At 41.8% G+C, this 14803-nt stretch overlaps 2 protein-coding genes across 3 annotated transcripts in view; both read right to left on the bottom strand.

Moving 5' to 3' along the window:
• The window catches only part of DNAJA4 (DnaJ heat shock protein family (Hsp40) member A4), a 73607-nt gene that overhangs the window by 47031 nt on the left and 11773 nt on the right, over positions 1-14803 (bottom strand). The gene's annotated exons all lie outside the window — the stretch shown is intronic.
• Positions 59-13387, bottom strand: IDH3A (isocitrate dehydrogenase (NAD(+)) 3 catalytic subunit alpha). 2 transcript variants are annotated; one of them, XM_053988544.1, is made up of 11 exons: positions 13286-13387; positions 11142-11204; positions 9364-9447; positions 8092-8206; positions 7359-7546; positions 6999-7132; positions 6297-6399; positions 6151-6215; positions 4238-4322; positions 3598-3750; positions 59-1709 (listed from the first exon to the last, which is right to left on the bottom strand). In XM_053988544.1, the coding sequence occupies exons 1-11, from the start codon at positions 13310-13312 to the stop codon at positions 1626-1628; spliced, it is 1101 nt and encodes a 366-aa protein (XP_053844519.1). In that variant the 5' UTR covers positions 13313-13387; the 3' UTR covers positions 59-1625. The 2 variants fall into 2 exon arrangements, with proteins under 2 accessions (XP_053844519.1, XP_053844520.1); XM_053988545.1 differs by lacking the exon at positions 13286-13387 and adding an exon at positions 11717-11800.

Raw genomic sequence — 14803 nt, 5'->3', positions numbered from 1 at the left:
CAGCTCAGTATATAAGACAAAGCAGCAGCCTAGGATTATAAAAACAAAATGAGCGATAGGACTTTGAAAAGTTTATTCTTCCCCATTTTGTGCGCAATGGTAATTCAGAATTTCTTTAACAATATCAACCTTAAGGAAACAAGGAAGCAGCAGCTCGGGAAACACAGAAAGAAATGTTGCCCTATACACAAAAAGCAGAGTGTGGGAGGAATAACTCTCCTCCAGCATGTTGTAAGACTGTATAAAAAAGCTGGGATGCTTGCTTTAGAGAGTGACACAAAAAGTTGTTACTCCAAAGTTGTTTTACTTCTGAAACAACCAGCCCTAAACAGTTGTAATAGATATTACTCCACTTACTTTCTATTAATAGAATGAAGCTGTAAGAAGCCTGCTTCTGGCCAGGAGGGATAATCCTGTGCTACACTAACAAGTTTGAAAATACGTATTTTCTTGTCAGGTGCAGGAATGGAAGCAATGCCTTGATAGTTACAGATCAGAACGACTCGAGTGACAACCTGCATCTGATGGGGAGGGGAAGGGAGGCCAACGAGTTGCTTTTGCACCCATTAAGCTTAGTAAGCAAGGGAAAAATAGATTCAGATCCCCTTGAATAGGGATGAAATGTATTTCTGGAATATAGGCACCAGAGCCAAACCACTGATCTGTCTTAATCCATTTAGGACTCGTCTCTTACATTCAGTGTTTCTAGAATAAAATTACTAGTCAATACAGCAAGACACTCTGAACAGACTGTGCAGAAACTACAACACAAAACGCAGTCTAGCCAAAGTAATGAAATATTTAGTGTAAATCTGCAAAGTTAATATTTTCCCCTCACAATATATGGTGGAAGTAATTTTGTATCGTTTGCCCTCATTAGAACTCTATTGTAAAGTGTGTTTCAGAGAGGAAAACTTGTAAGAATTATTTTGGTATAGAGATTTAAAAAATAACTTTACTTCGGCATTAATTTTCACCCCTTGTTAATGGTTGTAGGTTTTTTTAAAATACAGACATAGATTAAATCTCTAGAATTTTGTATTTCTTAATTCGTGCCTTTTGTTGGCAGGGCTATATTTCATTAATCACCAGAGTATTAAAGTGGTTTTCTTGTTGCTTCTAACACAAAATTGCTATTTTAAGTTATTTTATACCCGTTTCTGTGCATGAAGAGCATCTTGTGCTACTCCTAGGCTGAAAACCTATCTTTTCAATTTCAGTAAGATTAATAAAGTAGGTTTAAACATTAAGGTGCATTTATATTTCACTGATCTGTTACTGGTTTGTTTGTACTGGTTTTAATTTTTCTATGTGGAAAGTAAAACCCTCTAATTGAAATGGAAAATTATTAGACAGTTACAGTGCCAATAAAGGAATTCACTTACATAAAAATGTTCACCAGATAGAAAAAAATAAATAAAACAAAGCACTTGGAAAAGTCCACCGAAAGCAGGCACAAGCATCATTTGTAGCCATATGGACTAGATTTATTAATGGAGAGGCCTCAGCTAAAAAGTTTGCTCTCAAGAGATAAGCAAACTCTATGCATGTGGATATCAGGTTACATATATTGTACTCTGTGACATGTCCTTCCAGAGTCCTCAGCAGCAGGAGGAGGAGGAGGTTTAGTCTTTGTCCCGTACTCGGCGGCAGATCTCCTCTGTGAATTCCGAACACTTGGCATTGCCTCCCAAGTCTTTTGTCAAGATCTGAAAGAAAGAAAGGAAAAAATAACGTTACTGAATTGTATTCTGGGGCCAGTCTTGTCTCCGAACAAGTCTGGATGTTCTCATGACGTGTTGTCTATGGATGGTAAGTAAGGTGAGCAGGAATACATCAAGTTTGAGTGCTGCATCCCATAGAGACTTCATCAGTAAGGACTGTGCAGGGAGAGAAAACCTAAGTATACATGAAGCACTTATAATGTTATCAGATTTGAACGTGATTTTAACATGATTTTAACCTAACTACAGGAATAAAGTGTGTGTGGTCTAAGCTCTACAAAGGGCTTTAATGGTGTAATTAATGATTAAGTATTTACATCTTCAGTAAGAAGTTTGTCCTTTGGAAGTAAAATTCATATATGAAGGCTTAGCACAAGGACAACTAATCGAGAGTAATTCAGAAATATTGGGTCTTTTTTTTTTAACAAAACCCATGCAGAACAAGCACACATAACTCTTAATGCTGCATGTTAACAATTCTCAAAATTTGCTTCATTTATTTAAGAGAGAGGAAATGTAGAGTTCAAAATCTCTTTCATCAAGTACAACTCCTGTCTGGCATCATGAAGACAGTAAAATAAAAATAAAAAAGGGGCAACATTGCTTGTCCAACCTAGCTAGATTGAAGCACTGTAGGAGGTAATTAAAATTATTAAGTTTCCCTCCCATACACACATATCTTAACTTGTTGAGGGGAAGGGAGGAATAACAAGCAAGAGAAGCAATCATGGTTGCTATTTTAAGATCTTGTAATTTAAATTGCATTATGGAGCTTTTCAATTAAAAAGATTGTCTCCATTGTGAGCGTATAATCATAACATTGTAAGTAGCCCTGTCACAAAACTTGCAGTGTTATCTTCCATGGAATTACTGACCTGCAGATGGAGGATATAATTTCCAGAGCAATAAATGGAAACTTTACAGGAGCACCTCTTTATGCAGTTGTAAGTTTAATTTTTTTTTTAACTGGCTCCTACATACAGCAAGATAGCTGCAAACTCAAAAATGATGACAACTTTTGGTTTCAGCATTCTTGTTACTTTTAATTACAAAGCGGCTTCTCATGGTCCTGCCTAAAATAAATCAACCAGAATGACTAGCTAATCCTCTTTAACTGCAATCTTCAAAATCCTTCCAACTATGTTTTCAAGAGATGGACATCAGTGTAGGAGAGTGAACCAATAATGGTAAGACCACAAATTTGTCAGGTTTCAGAGCATAAGTCCCCTCTCCCTCCCAATATCCCATTTGAGTCATTAATCTGAAGATACTCTCTTCCAAAGAGAAACATATGCAATCTTCAGAGAAAAAAGTTAATACTGGATAAAAATTGTTCTTTTGTAGTCAAAAAATGAATGAAAGCAGTAGGAATGAAAAAAGAAAATAATTAAGCTGAAAAAACAGAAACAAAAGTATTACAGTCAGGGCTGAAATGCTATAAACAAAGTGGATGATGAAGCCTGTGAAAGGCAAATGAGTGTCCTTCACTTCAGGATCCAGATTTCAATATATGTGCTTTGCAGGTTTCATAAACTTCATAAATGAAATGCTAAGAGTTACTTAAAACTCTGATCCACTTCTTGAAAAACAGCCATCCAGTTTACTATTCTGCAGTTCATAAAGCTGTGGAAATCTAAGATGAGCATTGCTGAGACAAAAGGAATGCTACAGCCTGTCCTCTTATTACTGCAGGGCATATTTAATATCACCAAAGATAATATAATTACTGTCAGAGAAGGACAGTGGCACTGCTCATGCAACAGGCCAGCTCAGCAGGCCATCCCCCACTCTGGTATGAATCTTCCATGTTAATTCTTGCTTTGATAGGATATGATTTTAATTCAGTGCATTTATTTGCACACCCTCATGTTACCTTTCCATCTTTAATTGTATCGAAGCAAGCTGACTCAATCTTTGTTGCGTATTTGTGCATTCCCATGTGGCGCAGCATCATCACAGCACTCAGAAGGAGGGCAGTTGGATTTGCCATGTCTTTTCCTGCAATGTCTGGTGCTGTTCCATGAACCTAGAAATGAGAGTAAACCTATCTGTTATGTCATTAGGGCTGATTAAAATGTCCTAGGCAATTGTGCAAGCAACCTGAGCCACAGGTCTTCACGTTAAAACAGGACTTACTTTGCTGTGATACAGTCAGTGGAAAGGAGATACCAAGGACCAAAACAATTCCATTCAAAGACATCAGAAAAGGAAAACTAGGTCACCTAATACCTTTAAGTTGAGCCCTTCAAGTTCTATTTCACAGAGGGTATTTATCATACGAAAAAGTGGGGCAATAAAGTATTGGTCAAAAGAAGGATGTGCAAAAAACCTACATGGAATATTTACTTTAACCAGTCTCTCAGGGTAAAGCTTGAGTATCTTCGCAGTAAAAAAGAGTTCTGGGAAGATCTTTGTTAGCTAAATGTCAACCACATTGTATGGCATGGAGAAGTTTAGATTCTCAAGTTGAGACAAAGTTATACTGATCTGCCTTTGTGTGTAACAAGACTTACTGATTCAAAAATGGCCACGCCGTTGGCACCAATGTTTCCACTGGGTGTTACTCCAAGACCCCCAATGAGTCCAGCACACAAGTCACTGAAAAAAACCCAAACACCAAATTAAACAATCCATGAGTTTTTCCATATATGATTTCCTCTCTGCAAGGTATTAAAATATTTTTGTTTATCAATCAACTGCAACTATAATTTAATTTATACACCTGTACAGTCTGAGAAAAATACAGAAAAAGAACAGACACTGTTAGCCACCTGTACCCCGTCAGAACATTGGAAAATTCTTAGAACTTAGCAGAAGATAATGTAATAAAGGAAAATTAAAAGGAAATTCCAAATACTAGAATAAAGCTGATAAGACACAGGCACAACAAAAAGTACTAGAAGCACAGCATATGTGTAGAAGTCTCAAAAACTAACTGCAATTGGCATCATACTGTACCCTCTGAGCTGAACACACTGATTAACAAAGCTCTTAAAACTCTGCTATTTTCACATCCATACATAACTATTGCCTACAAACCTGGCTCATACTAAGCTAAGTTAGTCCTTAGCTTAGCACTAACAAGGAGAAAAGTTTGGATGACTTTGCAGAGCACTGTTTTAAGCTAAAATAAACCACTTAAGTTACAAAATGCCTGGGGAAAAACTGACTACAGTCTGCATTTGTCACTCTAAGTATTCAATGCTTAAAGAGAAGAGATTGTCTTCTGCCTGTTCAGATCTATTCAGTCTAAGGAAGCTGCTTGGCATTTTGTTCATACTTTTAGAGCAGCAGGTGAGACCTCACCCAGTGGGGACAGTGTCCTCTTCAAGAACAGACTCAAATTTATTGAAAAGCTTTAGAATGATGAAATTTTTAATGGAATTTCTATGAGAACTTTAAAATGGGTGATAATAAACTCTTTGAAATGGTATTGATGATAAGACTCCTCTGATTTGATCTCTTTTAGCTAATACTCACACAGTAAGAGCTGCTGTAAGGGCCTTGTGCACACCTTCACCAATTCTTAAAACAAGAGGCATTAGTTGGAATCTGATTTTTCTTAGCGTGCACAGCCTTATCACAGAGAGAGTGCTGTTTTAAGAGAAGCTTAAGAACCATTTCTTTTACATAAGTTACCTTTAAATTTATTATCTGTACCAAACCAGGAGATGGATTCTAACATGTGAATAGCTGAACTTGAAAATAAAAATTCCAGTTCCAACTCTTTTCTCAATCGCTTCTTAGAGGTGTGAGAAGGAAACTATGTTACATAATACACTTAATAGTTCAGATTAAAACACTTCATTTTACAGGTCTTTAATGGAATTTACACTCTACCTAATAATTTTACAGAATGGAAAATGTGTGCTGATAGGTTTTGCCTTCAAGACACAAAGAACCTCTAGTACTAATGTTACTCAAATACAAAATTTTATTTCACAGTAAGGAAAAGTAATACATAAACCAAGAGCTGGCAGAATATGAAGAGGCCACACATTTAGTTCTTCAGTGACTATGCAGACTGATTTAAATATATGATGAGCTTCCTGTACATCATAGTCCCACAGTCACCCTACACAATCTGTTTTAGTGCTGAGGATGAGAAAGTTTTTGTCTAATATCTAACCAGGTGTTCATTCTCTATTACAATGTAAGCCATTACATTCTTCACACATATTGAGAAATTTCTCTCTGTCCCATCTGAACAATATTCATAGCCTCCAGAAACAGAAACAGATTTTTTAAAATAAAAAGTACATCCTCATCATATAGCTCTTCCCATTAGTATATTAATAATTGAAGCAGTTAATGTCTGTTAAGAAGTCTGACTGTATAAGATGATCTGGCTTGCATGTGACCTCAGTAGCTGTTGGGAAAGTGTCAGTATTTTACATGCTGGGAGTTTAAATTAAAATCTCCATACCTGAGGATGTCACCGTACAAGTTTGGCATAACAAGCACATCAAATTGAGATGGATCTTGAACCATCTAGAAGGAAGGTTGAGAATTCATTCAGGTTAAGAATTCAAACTAAAAAAAATAACCACAACTAAAACATAAAATACTCACATTCAGACATACAGTATCCAGATACATTTCATTAAATTTAATATCTTTACAGTTTTCTGCTGCCTCCCTGCATTTTCTCAAGAAAAGCCCATCAGACATTCTCCTGCAATTAGACAATCAAGACAATATTGCAATTATTGTAAGGAAGCATTACTGGAGATAAAGAAAACTGCATGCAACAGGGGTTTAACTAGAATTAGAAACTTGATTTGTGACTATTTATCCCTCCTAAAATACTTCTGTATCAGTATCTTAAACAGCATGCATTAATTCTCAGAATTACTTATATTCATTTATGGAAGATTTAGCGAATTTGTGAAGGTGGTGTCACATAGTATCACGTGTTATGACTCAGTTCAGTATGAAGTGGTGTGGAAACTGCAAAAGACACCAGCCACTTTCATCCTCAGTTTTAAAATTAACTTTCTTTGTTTAAAAGTTTCTAAAATAAGAGCTTTGAGAGGAAGAATTACTACAAACTTGCTAGTAAGAACATTGGCACACAATTATCTCAGCCCTGTCAATACTGAATCAGTATTGCCCATTTTTCTTAGGAGGCATTTACTTGAATTTTTCCCATTTTACTGACTCCCAGTGCCATCAGCAGAAGTTTCACAATTTAATAAGATTTAAGCAGTTATTTATGATTATATTTTTGGGGATTTTTTTTGGTTGTTTTTCTCTAAAGAAGTGTCAACATACATAATATTTGCCTTGTGCACAGCAGTCACGTGGCTTCTCTGATTGTTTCTGGCATACTCAAAAGCAAACTCTGCAATGCGCTTGCTGGCTTCCTCTGTGATCAGCTTGATGCTTTGCACAACCCCATCAACAATCTGAAAGACAGGAAGTGCATCAGCAGTGCAAGTTCATTCTTCCCATTTGGAACCAAGCAGCAGAATTCTGAGTGAGGCAGAATGCATTTCACAATGGAGGAACTTTCTCATGGGTGCCAAAGGTAAAAAAAAAAAAAAAAAAAAATCTCACTGAACCCCCAGAGATGGGCAAAGTTAGCAGTGCTGAAACAGAAAGGCAGCAGAAGGCAGCAGCTGAGGCACCCACCACGTGCTCGATGCCGCTGTACTCGCCCTCAGTGTTCTCGCGGATGGTGACGATGTTCACGTCTGTGTAGGGCGTTTTGTAGCCCTCGATGGACACGCACGGACGCACGTTGGCGTAAAGGTCAAAGGTTCTACGCAGCAGCAGATTCATTGATGGGTGCCCTGCAGCAATCGGGGTCTTCAGAGGCCCTAGGGGGAAAAAAAAGGTACACAAGGATGAATGAGTAAATAAAACCCTCCATGGATCTCTGTGCTGAAACGCTAGGTAACGTGGGACTCCTACAGAGGATCTCCAAATTCCTGTTTCACCCTTATGCTGGAATGCCATGGGAATTCTCTGTTCTGTCAACTACTGCTCAGGCACATTCATCAACTGGGCAAAGGCCAAATTGCGAGCCTTACACAGAACAGATTTTACAAAACATATTCATTAAAACATATAAAGATACTGCTCATTAGTAATGTAGTTATTGCATACTATTGTGTATCTTAGGAATGCCTTCTGCAGAGAGTCCAAAGGTTGTTATGTACCCAATTTCAACTGCAATAACTATCAAACTTATGGCTTGGAAATTGCATGAACCTTTCCTGCAAGGACTATTCCAAGATTACAGACAACTACCTGACAAGCTATCCCCTATTTTACTGTGCTACAGAGGAAGAACTTTGGCTTTACATCAAACTCATTATAAACATAACAGTATTTAATATCTGTGTATTAACCCCTAAAATACCTTTTAATCCCATTTTGTTTTTATCCATGGATTCTTTGGCTTCTGGGGGTATCATCCACTTCCCTCCTGGTCCTTGGATAGCCGTAACATTCCTCTCTTCCCACTGAATAGGTGCCTAAACACACATACTCTATGTTAACTTTAATGTCGTGACTTTGCTTCAAGTTTTAACTTTCACAAGAAGGTGTGTAAGGAATTTTGTCCAGGCCTTTCTAAACACTATTTTCTCTGGTGAGTGAGGGTAAGCATGAGATGTTTGAACTAAAGTAATTTTTGAAAAATGTAATTAAGTAAGTGGAAATGAAATATTGTGAGCAGCAAATCATCATAAATGTGAATACCACAATGGCACCCTAGATATCATATACACAAGTGCTATTTATTTCAAGGTTTTAGAGCTGTTGAGTTCCTTGTATACAAGAGACAACATTTTAAAGCTGAATTCATTGAGGACTTGTCATCCCCACTGACTGGAAGATTGTGCATGACACAGATGTGTATCTGTTATCTCACTGAAAATCTGCACATGCTCCACAATGCTTTCTGAATTTGCATTCACCACAGGACTCCTAAGTGGAGACAAGCTGCCACCCATTCGTTTCATCAGGAATGACCATACACAAATGAAAAGATACAACATCATTAAAGAAACTTCACGTTTTTAAATCCACGTTGGATAGTTGTAATAAAAAGGGAATATGCCTGGGTGTTGTTACTAATGTGGAACAATTTAACAGGCATCTTGCCTGAAGAGCTGTATTTCCTTTAAAGGAAACTTGACAAGGTCTGGTGAAGTTTCTTAGATAGGTAAGAGAACAGTTCTTGGATACAGTAAGTTTTCATATCACTGAAGTTAATGTGTTTGGCAGCACAGCACTTGGATTGCTAAAATAAGCCAGTACTTTCACACACACTTTTGACCTGCACTTGAAGTCATAATAAATGAAAGAATATCCTGTCAGTTGCTCAGGATTACTACATCAACAAGGTGATTTCATATGACATTGAGTTCGTATTTCCAAAAATCAAACACAGCATTTGCTCTCAAGTCTCTAATCTTCTGTCAGCTAACAGTTTAAGTGCGTGCCTTGGTATCACATTCCTGTCATTTATTAGCTGAAGCTTCAAACTCTTTCTACTGGAAAGTTGTTTTAATAGCTTAAATATGACTTAATGTCTTAAGAGAGATTTTAAGCTTTTTTTAATATGCCTAATTATATTTGTTGCTGTAGTTCAATTTGCAATGCTTCTAGCAAGACAAATATGACTTACTTTGGCAGCATCAAAGATCTTCATGACAGCAGCAGAAATCTCAGGTCCTATGCCATCTCCTGGGATTAAAGTTACTGTTTGGACCTAGGTAAAGAAATATCAGTAGTACAACAAATGAATGTTTGTTTTCCACATAGAAAACATCTTCATGTGTTGTAGGAACCAAGTAACTATTAGAAAATAAAATAAATTTTCCTTTACCAAATATTCACTATGAAGAACAGCAGTCCTGGACAGAAGTGAGAAGGACTGGCTTGCTTTCCAAGGGCGTGTGCAAATGCTTTGAGAGAATTGTTTAAAAATTCACCTACTACCTCTTCCTATTTCAAAACAGAGGCCGAATGTGAAAGGCAGATTCCTGCTCAGTACTTCTTGAAATTAATGAACGTAGCATGCTTTCCTCTGGAAATCTGGAGAGCAAGTTGTATTACCTAGTTATGGTAATACAACATATGTCTACAATATTATCAACATGCTGCATGATACTGACACATGCTAGAAATTATTACATGTATGAACAGCTATATTCACCTCAAAAAAAAGTCATGCCAAGCTAAACTTCTCAAGTGACCTCCTACAAATCTCAGACGCATTTCAAACAATACCAACTTATTTACCTCTCACAATGCCCTCAGTTTTGTTTCTTTTATCATCATCAAGCAAGTAAAAAAAATGCACAGCCCAGGCTCAACAAAAGGCAGAGGAAGAATGTATTCTTCTTTGAAGAAAAAAATGAATTATGATCACTGTTCTAAGGGTACATGCTCCAGCTCATTTTGTTTTATTTAAAGAGATCCAGCAGGTTTTATGGGCTCGTTATTACCTACAAAAAAGGCAGCTCACATACATTATTTGAAAAATCCCCAACAGAATCAACTCACAGGCCAGAACTTCAATATATATTGACTGATTGATTTTTTAACTTTTGAGCCAAAGAAGTTCACTGTGTGCAACAAATAAACAGAGCTTCAGATAAAAGAACACTGCTGCTGAGCAAGCTGACACTGATGAAATGCCTCAAGATTAGTACAGTGCTGTCTGGCAGCACTGCAGGGCTCCACCTGAGCCTGAAACTCAGTGTTTTCAATAGAACCAGGGGTGCCTCACCTTCTGATTTTTATACTGTATAAGTGACCCTTCAGTTTCTTTTCTAACTATTGTACTAAGTTCTATGAAACTTATCATGAAAAGCCACAGTTCCTCTTTAAGGTTAAGTCCTGCTTAAGGGTGCTGAGCCCTGCTCTTGCCTTCACCAAAAAGAATGCCCATGGGCACTTCAAACACATACACAAAAAAGAAGGTAAAACATCTACAGTGAAATATACAACGTCTAAGATAGTTTAAAGAGGACCTTGAAAAGGCAGAATTTTAGATGCAAGGACTTCTAAAAGCAGCAGTAAAGTAAATCTAGTGCTTAGAGGGAAGTCTGCAAAAGAAAGAAAAAGAGAAGCTTCTCAACAATCTTTCTATTTTGCCCAATATTTATTTGCTCATTCCCAGATGAATTCCAGAAGATTGGCTTATGTCTGTATTTTGTGAAAACTTTCCACACTACTTCTATTTTTTGCTAGAGTCTTTTATATTCTCACATTGATATGCAATTGCCAATGACAGTGATTAACTGATATAAATCCAGGATGGCATAAAGAGCATGCATGTTCACTTGTTTGGCCCTTATTTTTTGGGAACATAAGAATAACAACAGCGTTCTTATAAATTTTCAAACCCGCTTATTGAGAAACTTCTTAAAAAGAAAAAAATGGGACTATTATACTCACAGTATTACCAAAACTTCTGGTCACCTTTTTTTGGCTTTTGAAAGCACCTAGCAATCGAGAAACCTGCAAAAATCCAAAACAGAAAGATGCTCTTTTACTGCACAAACAGGATTTTACAAGTTTAACAATATAGCAGCAAATCTTCTTTTTAAAGTCATACTGCTTTAAATCTCCTATCTCAAACTAGTATAAAAATTCAAATGAAACCAGAGTACCCAGTGCTTTGCCAAGTTGCAGTCGAACACTCAGAGCAGCAACGCCTTGTGGGTATTCTTAGCACAAGGTGAGCCCAGGACAGCCACGCTTTGCCCCATGCCCCTGTCCTGCCTGGGGGCCCCTGCACCTCACCTGGAGTCCTCACACACAGCATGCTGGAAGCACGACTGCAGGAGCTCTGACTAAATACATCACATGCCAAGGACGAAGACAAGCGGAAAGCAAAGTGAAAAATCAAACGCTTCGTTGGTAGCAGCTGGGTGGACAGTATTTTTACACATTTTAGGTGATGTTTCCAAAACTACTTTACATTAGTGTCCCTTCTTCCATTCAAACTGTGGTGAATTTTGTTCTTGTACCTTTTATACCTGTAGGTGCTGTACTGTTGCCTTCTGCATGCCTGACGGTTTTTTAGAAGTGGAACTGAAATGCACACCGAAGACAAAATTCACCATAGCAACAAGTCTAGACATCACAGTCAAAAGAATTACATTTTCTAAGCATTCCTAACTGGCATTAAGCTTCAAAACTGGGATGGTATCTAAGCTTGGGCTCTTGCCCAGCTTAGCACCATGGACAAAATCCCTACTCTGTACAAAAATCACGGCCTCCCAATCTTAACCTCCTCCTCTCTAGGACGACTGATACCTCTGGGACTTAAGAGCCAGAAGACTTCTAACTGCTTACACTACTTCAATTCTGCCAAACTCACATATGGAGGCTGTCTGTAGCTATCAGACTAGAAATGACTTTGACAATTCGTATTCCTCTCCTGTCCCGCTTGCATTTGTTATTTCTTTACTGACAGAATGGTGTGTGGCAAAAGGAACAAACTACGTTGCACCAATAGAAGCAACTAGAAATAATATAATTCTCATATTGTAATGAATGCTGGGGGAGAAGTAATCTAAGCTAGATCTATTTTTACTTGTAGCCCCACATGAGATGTACACGGTCACTGCAACAGGCAAGCCGTGTTTACCAAAGCAGGCCCTGTGGTTGAGGATGAAGGCAGAGTAATCAAATGAAAATGTGAAGTTGACTGTGAAGGGTAAGTGTTCTCCTAGTACAGTTCCTGCATATAGAATCAGGATTCACATTCCAGAGTAGCCCTGGAAAGGGCACAGTCTGTCTTGTCAGAAATCAAGGGCTTAGTACATTATACTGAAGTTCAACATTGGTAACACCAACAAAGAATCCACCCAAGGAAAACTGATCCATTCTGACCTTAACGTCACGTGTCATGACTAGCTCTTGACAGTTCTTCCTTACCTTAGCAGATAGGTTAAATGGGGCGGCCTCAATAACTTTGCCTCAAGCAGGCTCTTATTTAAAGGTACAAAATAAATTTCATTTCCTCAAGGCAAAAAAAACAGTATTTCCGTGACAGCCCCGGGATAAGGCCTTCGTTTCAGAATGGTTCAGAGCTGTAAATCCCAGAGGACAGGTGTGGGGGCCAGAGAGCCGCCAGGCAGAACGCGGTAGCAGTTCTCCCCGGCCGGCTCTGCAGTGCCCGCTGCCACGGGCTCTTTGCGGGAATGGCGTTTCAGACGGTGCTGCTTGCCAGGCGCGCACCGGGAGCTGCCCGCAGCCGCGGTGGTCCCGCCGCTGCTGTGACCTCTACGGCGCGACCTCTCCGCAGGCCGCTCGGAGGGATGGCGCGGCGCCTCCCCGGCCCGCTCGAATAACGGCACCCGCGGCCCCTTCCCGCCGCCGTCCCGGGGAGTGGGGAGGAGGAAGGAGAGGACCCGCGAGCGCCGCGGGGCCGCCACTCGGCCCGAGCCCCGCGGCCATTCCCCCCTCGGAGCGCTGCCAGGGCCCGGCGGCACCGCGACCTTGCGGCCGGGCGGCCGCGCCTCAGGCGCCAGCAAGCTCCGGGGCGCGTCCCGGGCGCCGCGGAGCAGGGTCCGGCCCATCCCCCTGCCTACCGTGGGCATCCACGCGGTCGCGGCCATGACGCGCCCGGGCACCGCGGCTGCCAAGGCCCGAGAGCTCCGCGCCCGCCGCTAAACCGGAACCGGCGCGTGGGGAGCGGCGGCCCCGCCCTGCCCCGCGAAGCCCCGCCCCGGGACCGCCGCTGCGGCAGCGCCCGCGGCCCTCAGCTCCCGCCCGCCGCTGCCTGACGCGGTCCGAGCCTCCTTCCCCGGGCCCTCAGCTCCCGCCCGCCGCTGCCTGACGCGGTCCGAGCCTCCTTCCCCATGCCCTCAGCTCCCGCCCGCCGCTGCCTGACGCGGTCCGAGCCTCCGTCCCCATGCCCTCAGCTCCCGCCCGCCGCTGCCTGACGCGGTCCGAGCCTCCTTCCCCATGCCCTCAGCTCCCGTCTGTCTCTGCCTGACGCGGTCCGAGCCTCCTTCCCCGGGCCCTCAGCTCCCGCCCGCCGCTGCCTGACGCGGTCCGAGCCTCCTTCCCCGGGCCCTCAGCTCCCGCCCGCCGCTGCCTGACGCGGTCCGAGCCTCCTTCCCCATGCCCTCAGCTCCCGCCTGTCTCTGCCTGACGCGGTCCGAGCCTCCTTCCCCATGCCCTCAGCTCCCGTCTGTCTCTGCCTGACGCGGTCCGAGCCTCCTTCCCCATGCCCTCAGCTCCCGCCTGTCTCTGCCTGACGCGGTCCGAGCCTCCTTCCCCGGGCCCTCAGCTCCCGCCTGTCTCTGCCTGACGCGGTCCGAGCCTCCTTCCCCGGGCCCTCATCCCGGGGCGCGGTGGAGGGGCTGCCGGGGAACTCCCGCTCCCGGGTGCGGGAGGCGCCGGGGCGGACGGCCTGGTGCCCCCGGAGGATGTTGGTCGTTTGTGGGAAAAAAATAGTTTTTAAGAAAGACGCCAGATTTTTGTTGAAGTAGATAAGAAGCCTCCTAAGCCCATGTACTTTAAAGTGTTAAAAACAAAGCTGTTGAAATCGGGACAATTTAAGACTTGTTTTTGCCCTCCTTTCTGAGGTACTTGTCTCATTACTTTTAAAAGCTGCTGGTGTGTCAGCTGGAGGAGCGGCGGGGGCGTGAGGGGCCCTGAGGCCGCAGTGCCCGACCCCGCTGCCTCCCGGAGCCGCGGGCCCGGCGCGCCCCGGGCAGGGCTCGTCAGCAGCGCTGGGGCGGCGGGACAACCGCGCCTTCCGGAGAGAAAAGCACCGAGCTAGAAGTAAGGCACTTTGAGGTCATACCTCTGGGAATGGCCGCTTCTAAAAACTTCTACCTTTCTTACACTTGGCAACGTAGAAATGTGAGGTTTGTCCAAGACTAATTGTGTACCAGTTCTTGGTGATAGAGTTAGTAGATTATTAGCAGACTTTCCAGTTACTTAGCTCAGTGTTGGCAACTATATACATAGTGAGCAGATTCGTGTTGCTTTCTTGTGTTTGTGACTGTATCTGCATCTACATTGTTAGGTTGCACTTGGATTGAAAACTGGGGGGAGGGGAGATACTGTGGAGAATTCTTGTACGCATTTTCAACACC

This window comes from Vidua macroura, chromosome 12 (assembly GCF_024509145.1).
Source record: "Vidua macroura isolate BioBank_ID:100142 chromosome 12, ASM2450914v1, whole genome shotgun sequence".
Taxonomy (NCBI): domain Eukaryota; kingdom Metazoa; phylum Chordata; class Aves; order Passeriformes; family Viduidae; genus Vidua; species Vidua macroura.
The sequence above is the reverse complement of the archived record's forward strand: the minus strand, read 5'-3'. Positions and strand labels throughout refer to the sequence as shown.